The following is a 27,330-nucleotide window of genomic DNA, read 5'->3' on the forward strand; positions in this document are numbered from 1 at the left end:
CAACCTCAATCCCGAAACCCTAAGTCAGCACTAATGCTGTATAGCACATTATGTATTCCCTTCGCACCCACCCACATATTCTGCTGCCACTGCACATCCCTAATCTTTCCTGAATTATTTTGGGGCTTTCCCTTCCTTCCATACCTTTTCCCCCCATAAATCTATTTTATTTTGGTGCTTCGAACATCCGGGAGGCTTTCCAATGCTATTTCTGATGCATGGATGGAGGATTGGCAGTCCATGAGTGACAGTGTTATAAGTATGTACTATTATTATGGCAGATGTCAAGGCCAAATTTTGTCCTTTCCAATTGACCCACTGCTGAATAGCTTTCATAGCCTTATGCTGGGATGTGGCAGAAATTGTCAGGGGAAAACTTCAGAGCAATTAGAATCAACCAAGTGGGAATAATACATTTAATTTCATTGGCAAGGAGAAAGAATGTCCAATGTTTTAATTGTTTTGGTTTTTAACGTTTGGCCAAATGTGGTTTAATTACTGCATTTAGGACTACCTGAATGGTTAGGGCAGTTTTTTCTCTCTCAAAGGATGTCAGCTCTAGTGTTTAAATATTAAGTAAATATTTCTCCTCTGAGGACTTATTTTTGGAACACGCGTAGGGAACACAGAGGCGATTATGTAATAACATTAACTGTAACTATGTCATTATCAGTGGTGGAACTGGTAAGTCTTTGAGCCGAGGCAGGGAGCTTGAGAAAAGCTGCAGTGTCATCTTGTCTTGAAATAAGTCAGGAAGAAAGAGTCAGTACCAAGAAAATAGAGGTCATCTGGGTTAAATCGTACACCATGCGCAGAATATGGTTCTACCTAAAATAACAAAAAAAAAAGTGGATTAAGTCTGGGCAATAGGACTTAAATCAAACTGCAGAAGAAATATAAGAAGTCATCGGAATTTCTCTCTCTCTCTCTCTTCCTCTCCTTCCGTCTCCATCTCATCTCGTTAGTTAAATTTGAATTAATTCTGAGTTCCAAAGCTTCTTTTCCTTGTTCTGGGACACATATAATTCCTTCTCTGGATCTATTGCTTCTTCAATAGATAAAATCAACTTCACTAGAAAATATATCACTTTGCTGCCTAGGTCATTGTACCCGTAATTATTCCTTCTATCCTGCCAGGTTCCCTTAATTTTTTTTTTACTTCATTGTACTTATTGCCAATAGGATCTTCCCTGCCACCAATAGAAAAATTCCTTATTTAAAAATTTAAATATATTAAAATGTTCATATCCTTTTTTTTTTCAATTCTGTAATTCAGCTGTGTTTCTGGCATACTATTCTACCTGAATTATCCCACCATCCTATTTATTAGGCAGTAGTATTCCTTTAGGGACTTTATAGCACGGAGAACGCTTGCCTATAAAGTCACCAAGAGTCGGACATGACTAAATGGTTAAAAGCAACAACATTCCTTAGGACTAGGCAAGTTTTAACAACTAAGTTTTAACAAAACTGCCTTATGGAACGAGTTATTCTTAGCGAAGAAAATTTAGCTTCCTTTGCAAAGCTATAATTGTGCCAATAAAAGAAACCCAAACAAAATACCACAAGCCCTTTTTGTAGTTCCGCAGTTTAGTGTCATCTTTCTATTCTTAATGTGTTTAGTGAGAACTTGGTGTACAGAAGTGAATCCTAAATGTATGAAATCCCCCCCCCATTTGCCCCCAAATAACTCTTTGGGACACCAAAGGGATCTAATGAGCACACATTCCAAGGAAATCCCCTCTTAATCTCTTATGTTTGCATTGCTTGACAAAACTAAGCACCCACAAACTTTTCTTCCTCTCTCTTGACATTTCTCAAGCCTTGAATGACAATTTGGCTAAATAATGCAGGGTGACCTTATTACTTCTGCTCTCTAGCTTTGCATTTCTTTCACTGCTGCCTCCTTCTCCAAATCCCCAATTTGGAAAGGCTTGTCTGTTTAATTTTCCTTTTGTATTTTTCTTTTCTTTGTGGATGCTTTTTGTGGTCTTACCGGGTTGCTGATTACTGAAGATCCTGGCACATGTCTGCCTCTTAAAGTAAAAAAAATAATTAAGCTGTAATTTAATTTTTTAGGAGAGATTCAGCCTAGAAATGAGGAGGAACTTTCTGACAGTGGAACAGAAGTTGCCTTCGGAAGTTGTGGGAGCTTCATCACGAGACTTTCAAGAAAAGATTGGACTGCCCTTTGTCAGAAATGGTGTGTAGGGTCTCCTGCTTGGGCGGGGTCATGGTGTGGGTGGACTAGATCATGGGTCTCCAACCTTAGTCACTTTAAGGCTTGTGGATTTCAACTCCCAGAGTTCCAGCAAAGCTGGCTGAGGAACTCTGGGAGTTGAAGTCCATAAGCCTTAAAGTGACTAAAGTTGGAGACCCCTGAACTAGATGACCTACAAGGTCCCTTCCAACTCTGTTAATCTGTTAAATTTGTGACACATTAAAATCATTGTGTGGACATCATATTTACGTAATGGCCACTGTCTGTTTTTTATGAAATAAATTCAAAATATGGCTTTACTGAACAAAGGTATGTCAAACAGGAGAATATATAAAATTATCCTAACAAAGCTTGTCTTGGGAAGATATTCCAAACGTTGAAATTCTCTAGATGTAAGGGGCGTGCATAAGAGCACCAATGTGCCTACTGTTCCGGTCCTAATGTTCCCTTTGATTGTATACAATTTCATATAGTTATTACATACTTATGGTTATATATATGCTTATATATCATATAGTTATTTCATGCTTATGCTTATATATAATGTTGTGACAAATAAAATAAAATAAAATAAAATGTACTGAGCATCAAGAGACAACATGAATGATCAGAAAAATAAAACTGCGCAATAGGTTTTGTAAAGTCAGGAAGAACTTTCCATCTGACATTTTTAAAATAGCAAAAGAGTGACAGGAGCACTGTTAAGAGCTTTTAGTGTGGCAACACTTTCCTGCACAATTGAGGAGGCAGGAAGTGACGCAAGAGGAGGAAACTACACTTTTTTTTCAAGTGGAGAGACTCAGTGGTGAAAATTTTCTCTTTCCTTACCTTTTTTCCCTCTTCCTCTCAGTAAGGCTGTAGCCTGCTTTGTGGTCACAGACCGGGGTTGGAAGAGGATAACGGAAGTGGAAGAGAACAAACCTGAATAGAATTCTGAATAAGACCATCTTTTAATTGCTATGTTGACCGATTTTTTCATTTCCCCCCTTTTAAAAAATAAAATAAATTAGAACTGTCATGGCAATGCAATGTATTATTATGAGTGAGAAGGCTAGCTGAGATTTAAAGCCTCATTGTCGATTTTACTATCTTTGTCTCAAACAATTCTTACTAACTTAATCTCTGGACAACCAGGAGCGAGCTAGTCATAACTCTTTTGCTTAACATAGTGTAAGCCGCCCCCACCTCTGGGGCCTACCTGATAACTGGCTCCCTTCTTAGCACAGCGTGTAAGAACCCAATCTAAGGATTATTGTAGTTGGGTTTTTATTGTGGATTTTCCCAAGACATCTGGGACAATTGAATTCTGGGATACACGGATGTAGCTGTGCTCTTTCCACGTTCTTACGTTTTCATGAATTAAGTCTGCTGGTGATGACACATGTGAAGATAATGGTTATTTATTCTGGCAGTGGCTGTCTATATTTGTTTTCATCTTCACATTTTCCTCTTAACTGTTCTATTAGGATAAACTGGCTGGCAGGTCTTCAGGTATGATGTAACTGTTATGTAAAATACTGTGTGAGCATGAATGAGCAGATTTTAGAAGTATTACCTGAACTGAACCTCAGCTGAGAGACAGCCTTGGACCCATTCATAGACTTTTTAATATGCTGTTCCATGCATCTCTCTGTCAATTGTTCCCAATGTCTGGAAGATTATCACATGAGAAAGCCTCCGCACTGATTCCTATGTGGTTGCTGGGTAGGAACTATGGGAATTGATCTACTACATGTGATATAATATACATGTGATCAACATGGGAGTTGATCTAGTATTCTGTTCCGTCTGTTGCTCACCTTTCTGACAGTATATCAACTTTTCTTGCAAATTTGAACTCCTTCCATGTATGAAGCACCACAAAGTCCCCCAAATCCAACTCTCGCTCAGCAGGATCATGAAACAGCACATGACAAACGGTCATGCAATATCCACAGTTTTACAATGTGACCATGAGACACACACTTTGTAATTTTTGGATACTTCTGCAATTGTACTTCCAATTGCTAATGTACTTTTTAGTGCAACATTATACTGTAAATGTGTGCAAAGTTCAGACAGTGACTCTGTACATTTCATGTACTGCGCTTTTTTTAGAACAAGAAAGCAGTCGCACCCAGTCCAACCTCTCTTCAAAAGAGCCTCTTTTGTGTTTTGTCTATTCCCTAGTTTGTATACCTCTAGATTGCATTCAAGTGTAATAACATTTCATATATTTTTCTCAGCTTTAAAATGCTTTTGAGATGTTTTCCAGATTGGTTCACACCCCCCGCAAGTTAACGCATTTTCCCCAGCAGTATTTTAAAAGTGAAAGTCACAATACCATAATTTGTAACTTACTATTCAACTGTTTAGAAACAACACAACTGCTCTCCCCCTTTCCCACCCAAAATTGTCATAAATCAATCATAAGAAAAATAACTGTTGAGGTACAATAACTTCAGGAGGTCATATAATTGAGGGAAAGATTTCATTTCAGCAACAGCCTTGATTTTAAAATTCTAGAAGTCATGTTGCTTGTCTTAAATTTCTGCCAGCTCCTGTCCGTTTTTTTTATTATTATTATTATTAACGTCGTCTGGGGAAATCAATGATAATACAGGTTCGTCTTCTGTTTGAGTCAGCATTTAGTTGATTGATTCAGAATTGCAATAAGATTCTAGGCTGTTCAAAATGTCAATTTCCCAATAGATTTCAACCATTTTAACTGATGTAGTTTTTAACTATTGTCAAGAATGAGTATAGTTCTACCAGCAGATCATATAGGTGTTGACTTACGTGGAACTAGAACCAGCGAGAGAAGAGGAGAAACATGGCCATTTAAACCCACTTTGTCTCCCTTTTGCAGCTGCAGCCAAACCTGATGCCCCCAATGAATTTTCAAGCAGCATATGATTTACTTGTAACCTGGTTTCCGCCGAATGGGAATTCTGGGAATTGAGGTCCCAATTTATTTGAGGAACATCAGATTGGAAAAGCTTGATTTAGAAGGAGCCGGAGACTGAAACAGCAAACAAAATGTAAGTTATAAAACAAATAAATTGTTTTTTCCCCACTTTGGTCATATAAATCTTAATATTCGGATCATGATAAACGCATTCTTGTTTTTGGGATGCAATTGCGCAGTGCTTGATAATAATATGACTCCTTAAAAGACACCAAAAAGAAGTGAGGATTTTCTTTACAAATACAAAGCCTGGAAGAGCACAGGTGTGAAGGAGCCCATGGCTGGACCAGTGTCCTACTGAGTAATGTTTGAAATAGTCTCCAGAATTACAATTATATTTATGATAAGGAACGGAGAAAACTTTGTGAGATGTTGCTCTCCTAAACCTTTGTGTGTGTGTGTAAATGGATTTTGGTCTTTCTTTCCCAGATAGGATCTCACTTAAGTGGCATTGACTGATCAGTTTAATTTAGCAGTCTTTGGCCAAGTTTCCCTGCAGATAAAAGATGGACGCTTAAGTTTACCCAGTGATAAGCATCAAGGATGACAAAGATTAAATGTTATTGGATATTTTTGTCCAAAAGGGAAAAAAGTAGATACCATTTTTTTAAAAGAAGAATTCTGGTGAAACAAAGTATTCCTGAAAATTCTTCTATACAAGTCCATTTAATAAGTCAATATTCATACACAGTCATCATACACCTATATGTATGCAGTATCTCCCTCCTGAATACGCATGCAGAGAGACAAATGTGTGCATAGGATATTCTTACCACATTCCCTTATCCCTCCCTTTTCTGGCTATTCTTCTCCAAGTGTGGAGCTCCTCTTTCTCTTTCCTGTAGGGAAAAAAGACCCCCGTACAAACCAGAGGCCTGATTTCCCAGCATGCTCAGAGGTCTTATGCTCGAACCACAACATAATGCCATGTCTTTCATGTTCCCTGTTTAGCAAATAAAGCAATGATTTCTATTATTATTATTTTTTACTGGAATTCATTCTCCAATTCAGGATTAAGGCTTTTGCTCCATTTAGAGAACAGAAACTTCCAGTCTGCATTTGCATATCTCCAGCCCTAGTCTGGGATACTTGATATGGTCAGCTATTCATCTTCTTTGCTTTTTCATCCTAAGCCTCGTTCATAACTGCATTGGAAAATCTGGTGCTGCCTTTCTGCTGTATCACCAACTCCACAGAAAATGCAAGATATCTGCCTTCCTTCCTTTATTCCAGTCAATATGACAGCCTGGCCCAGGGTGTGTTTTTTATACTCATCCCACGTTAGCTCTGTCACTGCCTCTTCTTCAGTGGTACATATACTTCCCTAGGCAGCCTGGCTGAGCTTCCTCTGACATTGTGCTGACTCGGATAAGGGATTATAGTTTCAAGCTTCCCATGTAGCGGCAATTAAAATGTATTTTCTAAGACAGTACCAAAGCCATTTGCATTCATCAAAAGAACTATAACCAATAAATATATGTATGTATTCTTCTTATCAGTTTAGCTGACTTCAGCAAGTCTAACAGCGGCTACAAAGTTCCTGTTGTTTCACTATAGGGGTGAGTCACCTGTGGGTTCAGTCTAAACTCATGCAGGGGTGAGAACAGCTAAAGCCTAAAACAGATGGAGAAATAATATGAAGGAGGAAAGGAAATGATGGGCCGGAAAGAAATGGGGTGCCAGAAAAGATCCTAAAAGAAAAGTACACCATTTGGGTGCTGTTCCCTATTTATTTATTTATTCATTTAGCCACCCATCTCATATACATGACTCTGGGCATCTCACTGTCTTCCTCCTTCTGATGTGCAGGCTCCAACAGATCGCTCCTAGAGGAATGTAGTCCTTGGCAGGAAATCAGCTCCCCACTCCTGTCCTTTCAATGCAAAATTCATGGTGACAAATAGTTGGTATTAATAAATGCATCAAGCTAATCACAGTGGAAGCTGAGCTGCTGGTTGCTTCTGATCCTCCGGTTCACAAACAAGAGAGAACAGCCTCAAAATGTTCTATTGCAGAACATCAGCCAGCCAGATGTAGACCAGCAGGGTCTCTTTTTCCTGGGCATTCTGCAAATGCCTAACGGTCGTTTTGCCCTCCTCCAGTATCTACTCCAGAACATTACCTCTTAATCTTCCTCTGCCTCCTTATTCTCCCAGGCAACTCTCTGTCTGTGCCCCCCTCCCTTCCCCAGACCGTGCGTCCAGTTCTGTCACCCAGGTAGGATAAAAGTAAGCAGATTAAAATGGGCCCCTAAGAATGACTATTGGTGGAAGGAAATCAAGGTAGGATAAAATGCTCTCTGCCTGCTTATTAATCTTCCTCTGAATATTAATTGCCTACTGGCCTTTCATAACGAGGCAAATACAGGTTTGCGAACCTCCTGCGTGTCTTGCAACATACGGTTCTCCCTACATGGAATGCTTGCTGAATTGTCTCATTCTCCCACAGAACCCCGCCCTTGGGCTGTTTTCACCAATCCGTTATCTGGTTTTTGACAGCTAAATTCCAGCATTTGTGTATTGTGAGCTTTTAATCTAAGGAGAAATCCTAAACAGCCCTCCTAAATTTGTCTCTTTGTAGCCCCCCCTAGTGACACTGGAATGTGGAAAAGAAACAGAAAGGAAAAGGGTGACACCCACACTCACCCACTCACCCACCATCCGCCCACCCCATCCTATAGGTCTGTCCAGGAAAACACAGGATCTTGATGGTGTCATTTTCTCCCCTGTTCCATCAGAAAGAAAACAAGGGAACTGGCTGTTTCCCATTTTCCTTTCCTGGAGCGTGTGATTCTGTCAGTCGTCCAAATACAGCAATACCAGTCACAATAATTTGGAACCAAGTAATAAGAACTTAAGGCTAACTGAGAACACGGCAACCCACTCAGTTCATTAAGGCTGTCCTATTTCAAACATCTCTAAGTATATGTTCATTGCAGCTGAAATAGACTGAAAAACTGGAAACACCCAACTGATTCTGACTACAGAAAATATGTGGGCAGGACAACCCGGTCCCTTATGCGGTTGTACTCTTGGAAGGCAACTCTTATCTAAATGGGTGCGCCAGCAATAATCATTTTCATTGCCGTGATAGAGGATTTGTAGAAGGAAAATAAATTTTAGGAGGGCAGAAGTGGCATGTCTGATCTGGCAAAAGAGAATTTAACAGGAGTTTTTTACCTGCCTAGATCAACTCCCCTTTTCCATTTTCCTGCTTTTTAGAAGAGGTATCTTAGTGGTAGATTTAGAAAAGATAAGAAAAAAACTCTCAGAAAACACTTTTCTTCCAAAGGGACAGGGACATAGTTTTGCCCACAGCTGAGCTCTCCTCCTCCAAACAGTTTTCCTTATCTTTGTCTACTCACTGAAACTGTCCTTTGATCTGCAATTTATCGAGTACGATTGTGAGGATGCTGCCCGCCCAGCAACAGAAGGGACACAGGGCTTCAAGTCCTCAGTCAACCACGACTTCCTACAAGACCTAAGATCAGCCTCCCTCTGGATCTGATCTTGATAGCTGGGTATGGACCCAGAGCACCTGGGCAGTCAGCTGGGGTCGTTGCATATGCACGAACAGATTCTCTGAACTGATGAAGAAGAGAAAACACGTAGTTGCTTTTCCCAGAGGCAAAGCATGCCTTCCTTTGCAATTTAAGTAGAACCAGGCACCCAGAGCTATCAGTTCAAGAGAGCTACCTCTTATGGCTAATGATTTAGTCACCCTGTTGATTGGGAAAAGCACAAGATCTTCTGCCAAGCCAAGTCTTGGGAAGGCACTCATCTAATGAAGATTAAACTCTGTGTGGCCAAGCATAATGAGTTGGGATGAGTAACTGGGGTTGGGGAATATTTTGATATCCGTCCTGCTGGAATCAAAACAGCTCTCGAAATCTTGTCCAAGAGCTTTCTTGAAATGCTTACTAACAGGATGAGACTGATTATCTCGAGGCACAGCCAACCTGGATTTTTTGATATCCAGAAACAAGGGAATGAGAAAGACCAGAGTACAAACACACGTTGCATTTTTTCCCAACTACATTTTCTCCTATATCTACACAGTGTTTTCATTATCCAGCGATGAGCACACCTTATTTCTTTCCTCCCAGCACCTTTTCAAAGGCCTTTTGTCACACTGGCTTTTTATCTGAAGTTTCCCAGAATCAAAGGATCTTCTTTTTGTTTCTTTTGCTCTCATTTTAGCAGAAGGGGTTTCCTTCTGCTAAACCGATGTTTCACATCCCTCAGAATTACTGGATTTTCCACATTCAGTGACCATTCCTTCTTTCTTGCAGCCTTTAGAAAGTTTGCCGGGATTCCACGATATCATTGACACTTTAATTGTTCAGGTACTGCAACTTGCATTAAAAAAACGAGGCTCAATTATATAGTGAAGATCTTTGGAAACCCAGACAGATTAGGAAGACTTGTTAGAAGAGCCCAGACTGTGAGAGAATTCTCTTGCCATAAAACCGATCAAACGAAATCTTGAGATGAAGTATGGCTTGTACAGCTTGTACATTTTGAAAGTATGTGTCAGAGATGTTACATAAATCATTGGAAGCTAAATATAACACTTTTGAGTTGTGCTAAAACCAGAAAATAATAGTTCTGTTCCCAAATCTGCTTGACAACTTTCCTCTCCACCCAGTGTGGGCTTCTGAAGGAGAAGAAGGTCTGCGACAGTCCCAATTTTCCCCTTTTCAAATATGAAGGGTGTCCGTGAATTGCATCTGGCATTGTCAAAGACCCAAGGGGATACCAGCACTGCCCACTTACAGGAAAGAAAGATGTGACATAAACTTATTTTAAATAGTCAGTCAAAATACTGTTGGGAGACTTAAATTTTAAAAAAAACCCAATTTTCTTTTTTTTGCAGTGCAGCTTTCTGATATGAAAGATACCTCAAAGACCCAAGTGCACAATAAGAATATATGCCAGCCTGCTCCTATTTTATTCCTCAAAGATGTGTGGAATGGCAATTGGCAGCTCTCCTACCTAGGAAAAATAATAAGAGATGTAGGTCAACTCTATCTGGAAACCCCAGTTTAAGGAAAGATATTTAACCTCTCAACTGTCAAGCTAAACTTTTCAGGAAAGAAGCAACAAGTAGTTTTAAAAATTAATATTCATTCAGTCCTAGTTGGGCAGGCTGAAATAGTTAAACTAACCAACAAAAATATGAAATATTTTTTTAAAAAACTTCACCCCTCTCCCAAAAGCAAGTCTTGACAATAGCAGTACAATTCTTGATGAGCTTTCATTTTGGCAGCTGCTTTGACAAATCAGCTAATTGCAGGACGAAATAAATACATCTGGAGCCACAATGGACATGAGATTCATCTCCCAGCAACATTTGCACTTTTATGAAACCGATTGAGACATTAATCTCAATTAATGGAACAGCAAGAACCAGTCAGGGGGTTGGAAACACAAAGACCAGAAAGGCATTATCGGAGTAGATCATCTGTTCTAAAAACCCTGAATGGAAGGAAATAGGCCAAGGATAAATATGAAACTGCCCCGGACACATTCTCACAAGGGGGCTGCTGTCTGTTCAAATGGTAAGGTGTCAGTCATTGTCAACCATCTCATGTTTTTCCCAGAGCGACCTTGTAGGAGCTGCATTTTTAGTCCCAAACTAGGAAGGAGACTAAACACGGTGATATCATCCTCCCAAAATCTGTTTCAGTCTTTAGAACCAATTGAAAACCTTGGATCAGACTAGCTATCCGTTTGACTGGGCTCATTTCCCCCCACAATGTCCTGCTAGATTCACACATTTTGCTAAGCGAGTTTACTATTTTATCCATCTTGGTTAAGTAAGACAGAACGATCGAACACAATGTATGTATATGTACATTGTGTGCGATTGAACACAATGTATGTATACATTGTGTTCAATTGCAAACTATGGTTAACAAACCACAACTGTTGGGTTTATATAACAGGCTGGGATTTAATAGCTAACCACCTTTTGCAGACATTTGTGCAAGGTGGCAACCCAGAAGGGAGCATGCTTCCCTCTTGCTTGGGCCTTGGTGTTCAAAGGCGCACAATCGGCAACCTTTATCGTGTCCTTTTCAAGTCATCACACCGTGAATTGCCCTCCATCTCAAAATACCGTATCCCACGATTTAATTATCTACTAATTTGGCAGGCTGCCTTGCCTGCCCCAAGTTCACCGTGCATTCATCCAGGCTGCCGGCTGTAGCTCTCGGGGCCCAACCGCAGCTCACCTGAGGACATAGGACGTTGACATTCTACATTAGAAGGCAAATATCCAACTACTACACCTGCAACTGCTGTGATAGAGCATCTTTGTGCTGTGCCATTTTTAGTTCATTTTTAAAAACAACAACAACAAAGCATTTCTTTTTTTAACGCTATGAATTCCCTGCCTCCAAGAGACTCCCCGAAGATCGCGTAGGAGCTGCCTTTTTAAAGCCACCTCATTAGCTCCCCCCACCCCCCCACCCCCCAATCCTCCCCTTTGAACTCCCATGTCCAAGTCGTTGCTGGAAAGACAAATGCTTTCTGACAGGATGGGAATTTGCATCCAGGTTGCTAGGCAACCGTTGGTGGTACTGCAGCCTCCTGAATTGAGAACTCCCTGCCTCAACCTGATTTTCCTGGCAGGATTCCACAATCTGTGGTAAGTGGCAGGCTGTAATTTAAGAGGTACTATGGAGCTTTTAATAGTCCAATCCAAAACATGTTTATGCAGAAGAGGTCTGCTGAGCTCAACAGCCAGGGAAATGAGATTGCTTACCAAAATAGAAAATCCACGGTCTTCCCAAGAACACCTGATCTTAAGTAATGCCCAAATGCTAGCTTAATGCATTATGCAAAATCCTTGGCTTTCTTACCTGTGGTTTATTGAAAAACTCTAACACGCTGGTTCACATTACCCTAAGTCATCCATTGTGGGCACATAGTTATGTGAATCAAGTGGTTTCTCTTTTGGGAAACTGCATTGATGCAGTGCATGAATGCAAACCAATGTGCACGTACAGACAACCATTGGCGCTATAAACCGTAGTTTGCTAAAGTATGTGACTATTGCTATAATATAAGTAATATTTCTGGAGAGTTCAGGTAGCAGAGACCAGCGGGAGCTGCCCAGGGTGCTGATCCTTGCTTGAAAAGGGTCTCTATCTAAAAGAGAAAAACCCTGACTGCCCATCTTGTACATTACCACACAGTATGGTGTGTTAACAGCCTAACAGAGTTGGAAGAAGAACGTGGAGGTCTTCTAGTCCAACCCCTTGCTTAAGCAGGAGGCCTTATGCCATTCAGGGCTGTCCAGTCTCTTCTTAAAAACCTCCAGCGTTGGAGCCTCCACAACTCCTGGAGGCAAGTCACGGGGCACCCAGCTCATTCCTTACATTGTTGAGTGGCAACCCGAAAGCCACTGAAACGGGAGCTGCACCCATTTTCAAGCAACAGTCCTGCCGGCCTTGAGAAAAAGGGAAGTCGTTCTGTGGGTCAAAGCAAATATTTCTGTAGTGCTGCCTGTGACCCAGACAAAGAGGCTGGACTGCATCAATTCCTTTCCCAGCTGTTTCATTGACTGCTCGTTTGGCAGCTGATAAACAATGGAGAATAGGGCCCATAGAATCTGGACACAATGAAGAATGCCTCAGATGGGCGGTTTCTTTTTGTTTTTTGTTTTAGCAAACAGAAGCAAATTAACTTCTGCTTCTGGGAGCAGGCAGCTAGGAGAAATTATTCCCACACACCTGCAAAATATAATCCGAATGGACCAACCAAGAAATAAAGGGTTTGTTTTCTCAGAAACTATGTTTAATGCAAATACCTTACAGTTGCTGTCCTGGCACCATGAGAATTCACTACACCCCTAGTTTGTGGTCCATCTCAAATACCACTACAGAAAAACAAAACAAAAGCAAGGTGTGTTGCGTGAGTATTAGCGCTTCACATTCTTGGCTAGAAGATTGAAGATGGATGGATTTCAACTCCCAGAATTCCCCGGCCAGCATAGCTGGGATTTGAAGTCCACCCATCTTCAAGCTCGCCGAAGGTGGAGTAACATGATCTCCTAACTCAAGGTTTCCATGAATCGCTGGGCTTAGGGTCTTTCACGCCGACACCCCCCTTCCCCCGTTAATGTCGTCTTTATTGAAGGCTTTCCCCAAATCCTTCATTTCTAAAATCGCCCTTGTTCGTGGAGCTATCGCTGCCGGGAATTCCTGCGGGAAGGAGAGGAGCAAATCAGCGCGGGAGCCAAGCCCGGTTTAAGCTCCTGTCCAGGGGGGAAAAAAAGAAGGCAGGCAGCCGGTCTCCCTGGAACGCCCCCGGCGCAGCCAATGGGACGCGGCCGGCTCACAAAGAGCCCCTGCATTGTGCGTGGAATTAGCCGCGGTCCGCGCGTTCCACTCAGCCAAGCCAGAGGCTCCGGAGAGAATCAGCGGCTTAGCTGGGGTTCCCCTGCTTGGGATCCCACTTTCTGAAGGAAAAAGGAGAAATCTGGGGTCGCCAAGACGCCGGGATAGCGCCCGGGAGTGGAAAAACACTGTGGGTGATTTTAGGAAGGTTACTTGGCGCACGCGTATTCCTTAGCTCCGGCTCGGTCACGATTCCTGTCTTATTTCACATCGCTTCCCTGTCTGCTTTGATGCTCTTTAATGGACTTCAGTACCCAGGGTTTTTTTTCTTCTTCCCCGAAGCGGTTTAAGGCAGGTTCTCCGCCCCAAGCAGTTTGCATTCAATTCTGAAAGTTGGAGGAGAACAGAAAGGTATCCGGGGGTAGGAACGTCTGCACTCGCAATGCCACTTTGCTACACCTTACAGCAGAGGTCTTCAAACTTGGCAGCTTTAGGACTCGTGGACTTCAACTCCCAGAATTCTCCAGCCAGCTATGCTGGAGAATTCTGGGAGTTGAAGTCCACAAGTCTTAAAGCAGCCAAGTTTGGGGAGCCCTTCCTTACAGAGAGGCCAGGCATAATGTCCCCCTGCTCCATGGAACATCCTGGCCTCAGAGGGCCACTCTCCCCATTTTCTGGAAAAGCGTCAAGCTCTAACTCTGCCAACTGGCATGCGGGGTGTGTGTGTGTGTGTGTGTGTGTGTGTGTGTGTGTGTCTGTCTAAGTCTAAGAGTGGCATGCAACCCTCAGCATGGTTTGTGGCTTGAGGGCACTTTCCAAACCTCTGCAAACTTTTGACCTCTTGTTTTTAATACTGTTTTAAACTATGTCACTTTCCAGGGTTTTTATATGTTAGCTGTCCCGAGTCACTTAGGTGAGATGGGCAATATAGAAATTTGATGAATAAATAAAATAAGGCAAATAAATAATGGAAAGGATCCATTTAGGCTTCAGATCTCTTGAACCATCTGTTTCAGTCCAATTAAGGACTAACAAGAGGTGTGAACTTCTGGGTCTAGACTGAGCACTTGCCATTCAGCTGTGGCTCTTGCTAAAGTCTGCCATCTCTTTCTGATTGCACAAATTTGTCCCATCTCTTTCAATCTACTGATTTTCTTTTAAAGTCCTGTTTCAGAAAATACTTGATTTTTAAATTAAAAGCAGAAGCGTCTGGAGCCTGAAGAGTTTAAGCCAAGGCCTTCAGGGAAGTGTCCGGACCGTTCCAGATCAGAGGGGGAGACGCAGACTCTCAAATGAGCTGCCAACTTCTCTCTCTGGGCCTGGATCTTTCTTTGCCATCCCGTCATCCTGGCTGAACTTCATCATTCCCAGACCTTTCCGAATGTTCCATCCCGTCCATTTGGTGTGTGGGTTTCCAGAGAAATGAGAGCAGAGGGTGCACAGCGCTTCAGTGTGCTCTCTTGTAATCTCTATGGAAACCCCAGTCCTGAATGGGTTTGGACGGAGCGTCGCCATCTGTTCCGCCCTCTAATTTTAAAGTGAACATGGCTCGGATGACATCATGTCAATGTTCTTTTAATATGCTGAGGAAACCATCTGGGCATGTTGTCCCGTACCAAAAGAGAGGAGAAGAGATGTGGAACAGAACTCTAGGGAGACGTCTTGCTTGCAAATGGATGATAAGAACTTTTCCGAGGAAAACCTCTTTGTTAACTTTTTTTCAGGTTTCGTTTTGGGAAGGATTAACCTGGTTTCCTTAACAGAAGCACCAAGCCTCAATCCAGGCAAACATGAAGTCGCTGGTAAACACGGTTCTTATCGTTAAGCCTGGGTAATGGTAGAATCTGCACCTCGTCTGCCATCGCTTAGCCATGGCACAGGAGCCTGACTGCCTGCTGCCACCACCCACTTCCCGGTTCTCATTTTAGATGGCTGAGCCCAAGGGCCCATCTCCTTGCAGCCTTTGGCAACCTGCTGCCTTCAAGAGGTGCATTTAACTCCTATCGTTCCAGGCAGTGCAAGAAAAGGCCTGATGGAGTTATCATCCCACGCATGTGAAGGGCACCATGTGGGAGAAAGCTGCCTTATTGTGCAGTCTTGAAATGCTATTGGCTGCTGGTTTCATTTTAGAGAGCGCTTTCCCCTGGACTGGACCTAGACTGGATTCAATTTAGTTTAGGAATACCTTCTGTTTCCCTCTCTCTCTCCCTCCCTCCCTCCCTCCCTCCCTCCCTCCCTGTCTCTTTCTCTCTCCATCCATCCATCCATCCATCCATCCATCCATCCATCCTATATCATACCCATATCATATTCTATCTCAGTGTTTCTCAACCTTGTAAACTTTAAGATGGGTGAACTTCAACTCCCAGGATTCCCCAGCAAGTTCTGTGAGCTGAAGTAAACCCATCTTAAAGTTTGAGAAACACTCTGTCTGTCTGTCTGTCTGTCTGTCTGTCTGCCCCAATCAAGAGCATATTGCCAAAAGCCAGACAGTCTGAGCAGGCCTTTAGGTAAAGGAGGCAACCTTGCTTACCGTGTTCCATTGCTGTATTTGTGATTAGCAGAACTCGTTTGAATTGCAGAAAAGGGCCGGCCTTTGCACAATCTGAATCATGTCTCCTGTTTTACATTTGATTTGGCCAATGAGCTGACGTATCCCATTTGGTCAAGTATTGCACCCCAACTGCTCTCCCCCTGCCCTGCAAGTTATGGTAGCGTAATTATTCTTCTGCTAGGTTAGTCATGACAATGGAACAATACTCCCCTCTTTTGTGTAGGTTTTGGGGAAATTAATAGTTGGTTCTGATGGAATAACTTTGCTTTATTTCACTCTGAATAAAGGGAAACAGCTTCCCTGGGGAAAAGGGAAATTGTAATCCCAAAGGAAACGTAAGCCCAGTTAAAAGACAAACACCTTTTTCTTTTAAAAATATCTCACCTGCAGCGCCGGAGAGTATCTCATTCCAGGAGTGAAAGCTCTGACTACACCGAGAAGGAAAAGGAGATGATGGCAGAAGTCGAACTAAGAAAACTGCAGCAACAGTTTCGGATGATGGTGGAGAGCCGCAAGTCCCTTGGTTTAAAAACACAGCAACAATTGTTCCATCAGGAGTAAGTCTGAACGAGATGAACCAGGAGCTGCCATAGTGTGTGTGTGCCCGCGTGGGTGGGCATGTATGCGCATGGCCCACATTGATATATGCCAGCCAATAACATCTTCTGCTGGCTGAGACAAGTGAATGCAAACATACCTGCTCCAGTTTAAATCTGTCTAAGTCATCTTTGTACATTGGTCGGTTGATTCCTTGTGCTAATCGTGACTTGTGCTTTAGGTCATAAACAGAATGTCAGCTTTGGAAGCCATACTAGGCCGAAAGCTTCCATGCTGCCACTTTCTCGTGTGTGGGAAAGTAGGAGGGTGGGATTTAGTATAGGGGTGCCATAATAGCATTCTTCCTGTCGGTCAAGGTCAGGCTGATCCTGCATCTGGAGTGAGGTCTCGAGATGGGGCAGATAGTGATTGGAGCATGTGATTGGCAGAAGAGTGAAGGGATGGTTTTGAGGGTTTTGATTTACTGAGGGAAAACCCGGATCTCTCAGATTTGGGTTTTCCCAGATGTGCCAGTTTACCTATCCTAGTAAAAGGACTTTGAAAGATGCTCGCTTCGGAGTTTTACTTGGCGAGGGGTTTTTTTCTGGAACGTTGACACAGAATAATAGAGTTGGAAGAGACCTTGGAGGCCCCTTGCTCAAGCAGGAAATCTTATACCATTTCAGACTAATGGATGTCCAATTTCTTTTTTTAAAACCTCCAGTGGTGGAGCACCTACAACTTTTGGAGGCAAGCTAATTGGTTAGTTGTCCTCATTGTCAGGAAATTCCTCCTTAGTTCCAGGTTGCTTCTCTCCTTGATTAATTTCCACCCATTGTTTCGTGTCCTGCCCTCAGGTGCTTTGGAGAATAGCTTGGCCCCCTCTTCTTAGTGACAGTCCCTTAGATATTGAAACCCTGCTATCCTGTCAGTCACCCCTAGTCCTCCTTTTCATTAAACCAGACATACCCAATTCAAGCCCCTCCAGCTCATAATCAGCGATTTGGGGGTTTCACACTTTACCAGCCTCGGTTGGCATGCCTGAGCACCTTTGGATACAGGCCTTCTTTTTCCTTTACAGAAAGCACATCCATGCCTTGACACAAGAACACGATGCGATTAATTTGCTGCTGACTCTCACCAAATCACCCCGCCACCTTTTCATCGATGACCGGAACTTCATGGAGCTCAGGTTCCTTCTGCAGACCAAAGACGAGTACGATGCTCTCATCAGAGCCACCAAAAATTTGATTGCAGAACTTGATGACAAGGTGCTTGGGAGAATGTGCCACTTACAAAGCGGGGGTTGTGAAGCACGATAGACAGCCTGCGAGCGAGCGAGCCGAGCCAGCGTGAGATTCGCAGCTCTCCTCCTCTCTCCCCAGACGTGTGCCTTCTGCTTTTGACTCCTCGGTACACTTTGCCTGCGAATCAAAACCAATTTCGCATGCCCTAATCCTTGTGCAAACACGGTCTCCAGTTCAAAAGCCATGAGGCCATAAACTCCAGGATTGCCAGCTGTAGAGTCTTAGGCAAAAAGAAAAGAAAAGAAAAAAGCATTTGCGGGAAATTCTGTTCTGTTGTCATCCCTTGATGCTCTCTCAGTCTCAATTTCCTTTGCTCTGTTTTTGTTGCTTGGAGCAGGAACAGCTTCTTGTACAGGGTATCCTCGACTTACGACCACAATTGACCCCCCCATTTCTGTTGCTAAGTGAGACATTTGTTACGTGAGTGTTGTACCGTTTTGCCACCTTTCTTGCCAAAGTTGTTAAGTGAATCACCGGAGTTGTTAAATTAATAACCTTGTTGTGAAGTGATTCTGGCTTTCCCACTGACTTTGCTTGTCTGGGGGTCACAACAGCTGATCACGTGACCATCATAAATATGAGTCAGTTGCCAAGCATTTGAAGTTTGATCATGCGACCCTGGGGATCCGGCTACAGACATTCATGTGAAAAAAGGTCACATGCCATTTTTTTCAGTGCCCTTGTAACTTCAAACAGTCACTAAACGAACGGCTGTAAGTCGAGGACTACCTGTACAAAACCGAGCATCAGATATTTAGAGATGATATGAGCAAATGCCCTGTAGTGATTTGTTGTTTTCCTCCAACCGCCTTCTTTGGATGACCAGAGGAGTTTTGAGATGTTTCTCCCTCTGCTTTTAGATAGAAGAGGTGGAAAAAAAGATTAAAACCCAAAAAGTTCTGATGATGAAGCTGAGGCAGGAGCGTGATGGGAAGTGGCTTCAGAAGCAGATCCACAAACTGGACAACCGGCTCAATCATGTAAGTAGAGATTTGCAAGACTTGCTAACCTTCCTCTTGCTGGAGAAATTAGCCTCTGTCTCCACCTTGAGGGGAACAGTTGGAATAAGAACCACAATGGCAGCCCTTAAAAATAAACTTGAGGGGGCAGAAAATCCCCAAATTTAGAACCATCAGGTATAACAGATGATGGTGAACATAAAATAACATGGCTTCTTTTGAACTTTCCCTTTTGAGTGCAAAAATACACTTAGGACTGGAATCTGGACTCTGCTAACCACAGGGAACTGTGGTCTAATTTTGTCTACCTTCAGCATCATTCAGATGTTGAAGCCTCCCCTTTGTAAATAACTTCTACTTCATGAATTTGGGGGTCTCCGTAAGGAATAAAGACGTGGAGGGTTGCAGAGAGAAGGGGAGGATGCCTTCTGCAAATTCCACCTTCTTTTAACTTTCCTCATTATTAGCTGCTCTTCTCCATGACTTTGAGAAACATCGTTAACTCTTGCCTTAGAACGTCCAGGATCCTTTCCTAATTTTAGATTTAGATTTGATTCAGATTTATTAGATTTTTATACCGCCCTTCTCCCAAAGGACTCGGGGCGGTTTACAAATAAAAAGATTTATTTTAACCTTTGACCTCCAGGCTACGGTACATTTTGACACTATCTTGACCAGAAATGCCATGCTCCGTGAAGAAATAGAAACCCTGCAGTGCCAGAAGGCGATCTTTGAAGGCATCTACTCACGACTTCACAAGAAGTTTGAGCAGCAAAAGAGGACCATGAATGCATCCATTGAGCAGTCAACACAAGCCTACGAGCAGAGGTGAGGAGGAGGACCAAGGGTGCAACCCTCTGCTCAGTTTCAGGACTGCAACTTTGACTGTTGAGCGAATTTGATATTCTGATGGAGGATCTCTCTGTAAACAAAGGTGTTTTTAAAAATAAAAATAAAAAGATGGGATGCATGCTTCTCTGCAACAAAATGGAAAACACTGATTGTTGGATGACAGAAGGCAGGCAGGGCAATCTCTTATTCCAATGTCTTTTTTGCCCCAACCCAAATGCTCTCTGCTGATACAAAACTGATTCTATTTCAAGGAATAAGCAAACAGGTTTCCTTGCATCCTTAATTTTTCAAAACTTGCAGAGTGCTAATTGTGTAGAGCAGCTTTTAAAATGGACATTTATCAACTGCAACCCAAAGCAATAAAATGCCCTTCTCTAGAACTCTGCCATCTGTTGAGAACTTAGTTGGTTCCTTAATTGGTGTCTTGTCTATCTGCCTGTCTGTCCGTCCGTCCGTCCGTCCATCCATCCATCCATCCATCCATCCATCCATCCATCCACCCATCTATCCTCTCTGCTTTTCTGTTTCTTATTAGGGTTGAAGCCCTGGCAAGGATCTCTGCCATAAATGAACGGCGGTCCAAGGATATTGCCCAGTTCAACATAGAGTTTCGGGAGCTGGAGCGAATCTATAACCACGAGACCAAGCTGAAGGCATTCATGCTCATCAAACTGGTGGACCGCTCTGAAATTGAGGAACAGGCCAAAAAGGAAGAAGGTACCATTTTGTCACTCGGTTCATGCCAATGTAAGGGAAATGCTATTTGAGGCAAAGGAGAAAAGGCCCCTCATCTGATGTCCCCCAGATATGTTGTATCTTCCGAAACTAGGATTGAAAAACACAGCAATGCACTCGTCTCCATTCCCGAGAGCCTATCTGGTGGTGTAGTTAAGGCACCAGGCTAGAAACCAGGAGGCCAGGAGTTCTAGTCCTACCAGGCACTAAGCCAGCTGGGTGACTTTGAGCTAGTCCCTTTCTCTCTCTCAGGCCTCGAAAGAAGAAATCAGGAGCAAATCACTTCTGAAAAGTCAGTGATTTTTTCCAGCCGGTAGCCAGTAATCAACAATGGCTCAATGGCGCGCGCACACACACACACACACACACACACACACACACACACACACACGTTAGCGTGTGCTGCCTGGTGTTGCGAGTGATGAACTTTTGAGCAATCATGCTATCCACACCTATGCAGAGGGTTCTATTAATCCGTATGGCAGACACAGCACAAGCTCCCTATTTAATTGGACGCGGGTGTGTATGTCCAGTAACCATAACGACCCCAGTGGGTGCTCTTTTGGCTGGGTGGTCGGTTTTTTTGGGTAGGAGAATCAACCCGACTTGCTCCGTATCCTAAAGAGGCAGCCCTACTTTCTCTCAGCGCTCAAGGCCAGGAAGCGGGCCAAGTCCAAAGGGGAGAGCTTCGAGAGCTACGAGGTGGCCTACATGCGGCTGCTGAAGCTGACGGAAAACGGGGACATCGGGCAGCTGGTGGATGACTACCTGGAGAAGGAAGGGAAGAACTTTGCCTACTTCAGCTACGTCACAGAACTGAACAATGACATGGAAAGGCTGCAGAAGAGGATTGAAGAAGTCCAGGTGGGCTCCCCCTCCCCCTCCCCCTCCTCCTCCTCCCCCCACCTCTCTCTTCAGAAGCGCCTCTGGGCAGCTTCCTTGGCACTCGGGGTCTTGAGTCCCAAAGGTGCTTTTTTCAAGAGGCAGCTGGACTCTCTGGGTTTTTTTTTTCTTTGAAGACATTTCGCTTCCCATCCAAGAAGCTTCTTCAGCTCCGAATTGGATGGGAAGCGAAACATCTTCAAAAGAAAAAACCAGAAATTCCAGTTGCCTCTTCAGAAAAGCACCTTTGGGACAACCATGACCCGGGTGGCTGAGAATCTCCACAGTCAGACTTTTGAGCTTTTGCTGTCCAGCCCTTCTGCACCTCAGCGATTCTTCTTCCGATAAGTATGAAGGGCCACTTTCAAAAAGCGAAGCCTTTTTCACAGGCAAACCTGGATGACTCCTGCCCAGCAAAATCCACCCAGGTTAATTCTCTGAAAATAGCTCGGAAAGTTTTTCTACAAATCAGAATTCCACTCTCTGATTACAAGTGTTGGAGGGTTAGGAAGTTTGTTGAGGAGGTGTTTTTTTTTTTCCCCTTTCCTTTCCTTTTCTTTCCTTTTCCTTTCCTTTTCCTTTCCTTTTCCTTTTCCTTTCCTTTCCTTTCCTCTTTCCTCTTTCCTCTTTTTCCTTCCTTCCTTCCTTCCTTCCTTCCTTCCTTCCTTCCTTCCTTCCTTCCTCCCTCCCTCCCTCCCTCCCTCTCTCTCTCTCTCTCTCTCTCTCTCTTTCTTGGGGTGATTTTATCTGAGCACACTTACCCTGTTCTCCTTTCACTTTTTTTTTTAAAAAACCCTCTCTCATTATGTAAAAGTGGCCAATGTCATTTTGAGAGTCAAGCAGCCTTCCAAGTTAAATAAATGAATAGGCGCCCTCTGAACCTGGCCCTTTTTGGAAATACACCCAGCAAAGTCGTAAGTGGCCTGAAGGCCAAAATGATGCGTTTCTGAATTTCTGAACTTTGCAGAACGAAATCAGCAATCTGAAATCCCAGCAGAAGGCAGCTGAAGATATAATTCATGGCAGTCTGAAAGACATGGAGGTATGTAGTGGAACTGATGTGTGTGTGTGTGTTTGTGTGTTGTGGGGGGGGGAGTGGGGGAGCCCAGGGCAGTGTCCCCTACCTCTTATTTATAAAAGAAAATTATTTTCCAGGGTGGGAATCAGCTTAGCTTTGGGGAGGGCGATGGGCGGGGGGCTTGGTAATACTTTTACTTTCACCGTCTCTCTAGCCCCACCAGCCTCTTTTTCTGCCCACAGGAAAAGCTGCAGAAGACCACCGAAAACGCCAATCTCTATGCTTACAACCTGAAAGAGAGCAGCAAAATCTTGGACCAGCTGAAATCCGCAGTGGCTTTCCTGTTCAAGCAGATCGGCTGCGACGCCATCACGATCACGCGGCATCTGGGAGAGACTGGAGAGATCACGGATCAGAATCTGATGCAGTATTTCAGTGAGTGAAAGGACCATGCGCCACGCTGAGCTGATCGCCTTTCTCCTAGAGAGTCTTCTTAGAGGCTTCCTGTGTGTAGGTGAGACAAGCTAGGAGAGGAAATAACACAAACTGACCAATGGAGACCTTCCATAAGAGGCTGTCTTCGGTCAGGTAAAGCCTTCCAACATTCCCTCATTTGTCTTAGTCCTTCCATCTGGGATTTCTCTCCTCTTGTTAGAGTGTTTCCCAGCCCTGAGAACTATAAGATGTGTGGTTCTCAACTCCTATGCTGGCTGGGGAATTCAGTGCTGTGACTGAGGCCCAAGTAGTGATTACCAAACCAATTCAGGCCTGAACAAACTTATTTTATTAAAACAGCTGAGAATTAATTCATTCTCAGTTTAGTCCAAAACAAATTCTTCCTAAACAGTCCTTCGGCCTTATCACCAACCTTTGTTGTCTTTGGCAACCTGCCAAAGGCTTTTCTTGGCAAAACCCACAAAGTTCAAGAGACACTGACAAGAAGCAATGGAATCAACGTTGCTTTTCTACAAAGAACTCAATGGCTCGTTGCTGCTCTTTTAAGCCTTATGGGAGGGGCCAATCATCTTCTGGCCTTACTCCCGAGTCGTCCCTTTTGCTTCAGCTGCTGTTGCCTTCTGGCAGCTCTTCGCATGCGTGCACTAGGAACAGGCTCCTCCTGTTCCTCTGCCTCTCTGCTGTCCGCCTCTGGAGGCTCCGGAGTCCGCTCATTGCTCCCAGATGGCCCTGGCCCCATCTCTGCCTCAGATGCAGAGCCCTCATCCGGACCATCCCCTGACTCCAGGACTGGCCCATTGTCCTCCCCAGCCTCCTCACTGTCCAACTCCGCTGCCAGCTCCGCAGGCTGCTGGTGGACGACCACATTCTGGGAGTTGAAGTCCACTTCTTAAAGTTCCCAGGGTTGGGAAACACTGTCTTATAGCTTATATAGTCTTTGTATGTAAGCTTTTAATGAGAAATTCCCCTTTTAATCCAACTTTATCGGTATCAAATGGAGCTTATTGGGAAAACCTGATCTAAGAAAAAGCCCTCCAGAGCTAACAGTCGCACCTACCTAATCAGGACCAGGAAGCCCCCTTGCCTGCCAGATTTCTTTGTGCATTGCGTGAGATGTGAAGGACCCCCCCCCCACTCACCCCCGGGGTGCCTTTGCTTCTCCCTCTGCAGGCATTGTCGAAAAGAAAAGCAACGACCTTTTGCTGATCGAATCCTTCTTGCGCTACAAGGAAGTCGAAGGGGAGCTGGACACCGTCCCATTGCTGAATCCCTTTTTGGGCGGGAGTGCTCTTCTGAAGAAAATGGACACCGTTAAAGTGGCTCCGCCTTCCCTCAGCGTGGATCCCTTTGCAGACGTGGGCGAGCCTAGTAAGTAATTGCAGGAAGAAGAGATGGCTGTGCAAAATTTGGAACCAGCAGGAATGAGGGTCTGGCTATTCAAGACCGGCTCAGAAGTTTTTAGAAAGGCAGAGAGAATTCCCTTTGACCAATGTTTCAGAAAGTTAAGTTTTCATCCAAGCTTTTTCTTGGTTTCCCTGAGTTTTCCCAAAGACAGTTTCAAGAAAAATAAGAAAAACCAAGTTAATCGGTAAAAAAAGCCTACAGGTGTTGTGTTCATGCTGTGTAAATATGGTGGTTCACTGAAACTGATTTTAAAAAGAAAGAAAATGCTTCTTCTCCAAACTAACCCCATTGAACTTCTCGTTCCTTTCCCAACAGCAGAACCGCTAGACCATAAAAACCTGCGGGCCTTGGTCTTGGAGAATCAGGAAACAGCCAGGTTGAATTCCGCCCCAGAAAGACTGGACAGCGGCGGCAAAGATAAAAAGAAATTGTCACCAATATAGAAGCTAAGATAGAAACGGGCGGCAGGACAAGAAACCGTCTTTTTTCATCAGCTTCTTTCATATACTTAGTTTCATGTATCTACTTTTAAATATACATATATATATATACACAGTACAAAACGGGATACCACGATGGATTTTCTTTGCATAGGATAAAAAAAAAAGTATGAACAAAGAAAGCATTTGTCTCTTGAATGTCTACAGCTTGCTGTCTTGCTTCCAGTCGTCTTTCTGGTTTCCCTGAATTTCTCTCTCTTTTTTTTTATATGCCCTCAAATATCTAACTGGACATCATCCTCCAGCCATCAAAGTTTGAAAAGGCAGAAGTGACAGTCCAACACAAACAGAAAACCCCACTTTGATGAGGGCTGCATTTAGGTTGCATCAGGTTTTTGTTTTGCTATTGCAGAAGTTAAACCATTTTCTCCCTTTTTTTCCCCAGGAGAACAAATTCCTTAGATGTACTAAGACATCTTCTGTTCTGACAAAGATGCTGCAGAACACTTAAAACGACTCCTACAGCCTCAGCAGGGGCTATTTTCCCCCCTCTAGCACCCTGTAAAGGTGACTCTCCTCCTTGCCCTTAAAACACCTGACACAGTTATTGATTCTGTTGTTGTTACATTTTTACTGTGCGGCTGTTGCAGAGTCGAGCCATTTCCCTGATTTGGCAGGTTCTATTAGCCAAAGAAGATTAAGGGATCTGTTTCTGCCACCTCATTTTTTTCCAATAAAAATAGCAAGGCCCCAAGGAGGCCTCTGGGCTGCGCATACAGAAGGACCCTGCAAAGATCAGATGGAGAGAAAAGAGGTGAAGCGCCTGTAATGGAATCCATGACCTCCAGTTCATTCTTGAATTAATGTTGGTCCCTCATGTTGATCCTTGTCAGCACGGGTGCAGAGTCTCCTAAATAAGCCACTATGGCTTAGTGTCAACCAAGCTTTGCCTTAATGTTCTTCCTAGGGCTGATGTTCTACGGATATGGCTTCATTATAAACCAGTTACGTATCAGTTCTTAAGCCTTTCTAATTTTCTTATTTCTTATATCTTAAAAAAACAGAAGACCCACCTCAATAAGACATTTTAAGATGTAAAGTGGAAAAATGCCCTTTGGTCCTTAGCCCTTTCAGTGCTAAGAGGCAGAGTGGATGAGAAGTGGGGTGTGGACTTACTGAAGTAGGATCATGACTTGGATTTATCGTGAGTGCTTTTCTAGGTACCAGACAGTTTTACTATTTATAGCCCACCGTGAATGAGCTGTGTTATCTCACAGCATGTTAACAGAGAGCAAATGCTGTACCATAAAGATTGCATATGTGTGTGGTTTTTGAAAAGCCTGGGGTTGTAATCCCAATATAGCTGGAGCATTTCAGGTTGGCCGGCTCACAAAGATAGACCACCAAGTAGTAGTCATTGGAAATCTGGCTTTGCAATCCTGGACGCTCAACACAAACTCTGCAACCACTGGCTCTGAATGGGTCTCTCAACCTATGTTAGGTTAGCCTGCCTGTTACAGCTGACTTCATGACTAGCTACTTGGAAAGAGCAGACGATGGACAACTTTACATGCATCCAGAAGGACAATCGTGTGGTTCCAGTCGTATGCTTCCATTGGGTAAGAGATTCACATTAATGTAGTAGCTGACGTGTTAGGGGAGTGGGAGGGAGAGGGATCCTGGGTTCACATTTCCATGATCATCAGGAGATAAGATGTGCCTATTGACCTTTTCAAGGGGTTACTCTGGGGACAGAAGGGACTAGAAATGCTACTCAATCGAGGGAAATTAAGAGAGATAGTAGGGTGAGTAAGATCAATAGATTTGTGATGGCACGATGGTTAGAATGCAATATTTCAGGCTAACTCTATATTCCCACTCCCAGGAGTTTGATCCTGACCAGTTCAAAGTTGATTCAGCCTTCCATCCTTCCGAGGTCGGTCAAATGAGAAGCCAGATTGTTGGGGGCAAGAGGCTGACTCTGTAAGCTGCTTAGAGGGGGCTGTCAAGCACCGTGAAGTGGTATATAAGTCTAAGTGCTATTGCTCTAATAGGTAGGAAGCCTCCATAGATGGGTTGGGTTCCTAGCAAATTTCCATACCCTGGTGAAAATGGCTGCCGTATTCCATCAATAGGATTACTTAGCTGCTTTTAGAAGGTACACACCTGGCGTATTTTTCTGCTTTGGTGTGTTGTTCATGGATGATCAAAAGAGGGTCATCATACATGACCGGGACCTAAAGCTTGTGAGCAAACCTAGATAACACCTGTAGGCCAACTTTTTTCGTACCCATGCCTTCCTCCAGTTGAACATCAGACGAGATCCCTTTTTCCAGTTTTCATGCTTTTCTCTTTCAAGATGTGTGTGTGGGGGTCATTGGGTTGTGCAATGTGTGTCTGTGTGATGTCTTTTATTCAATTTCTAAGTTGGAATCTTGCTTTTCTCTCACCTAACCTGCGCACGACCGGTTCAGGAATTCTGGGAGTTGAAGTCCACGGGTTGTAAAGTTGTCCTAGTTCCCCATCCCTGCTCTCCAGAAATGGCTAGAGCAGCAGTGGCCAATGTGTGGTCCTGTTGGTGGAGCCTCCTCCTGCTCAGCTCCACATACTGTTGTTGGACAGCCTCTTAGCATTGTGTGTTAAGTGGGAAACGCACCCTGGTCTGGCATCAGCA

The 27,330-nt window shown here is 43.6% G+C and overlaps 1 protein-coding gene and 1 long non-coding RNA gene across 2 annotated transcripts; one reads left to right on the top strand and one right to left on the bottom strand.

Annotated features, from left to right (window-relative positions):
• Positions 1-578: 578 nt before the first annotated feature.
• LOC131185563 (uncharacterized) lies at positions 579-3,139 on the bottom strand. Its single transcript, XR_009152184.1, has 3 exons — positions 3,050-3,139; positions 1,997-2,036; positions 579-828 (listed from the first exon to the last, which is right to left on the bottom strand). It is a non-coding gene; the product is annotated as an uncharacterized LOC131185563 (long non-coding RNA).
• Positions 3,140-5,107: 1,968 nt separating this feature from the next.
• On the top strand, positions 5,108-27,289 carry CCDC63 (coiled-coil domain containing 63). The gene is made up of 12 exons (XM_058158158.1): positions 5,108-5,241; positions 15,237-15,314; positions 16,457-16,623; positions 17,685-17,874; positions 18,771-18,890; positions 19,516-19,697; positions 20,257-20,438; positions 21,103-21,320; positions 22,306-22,380; positions 22,599-22,791; positions 23,983-24,180; positions 24,532-27,289. The coding sequence occupies exons 2-12, from the start codon at positions 15,303-15,305 to the stop codon at positions 24,657-24,659; spliced, it is 1,665 nt and encodes a 554-aa protein (XP_058014141.1). The 5' UTR covers positions 5,108-5,241; positions 15,237-15,302; the 3' UTR covers positions 24,660-27,289.
• The last annotated feature ends 41 nt before the right edge of the window (positions 27,290-27,330 follow it).

Source organism: Ahaetulla prasina, chromosome 15 (assembly GCF_028640845.1).
Source record: "Ahaetulla prasina isolate Xishuangbanna chromosome 15, ASM2864084v1, whole genome shotgun sequence".
NCBI lineage: Eukaryota > Metazoa > Chordata > Lepidosauria > Squamata > Colubridae > Ahaetulla > Ahaetulla prasina.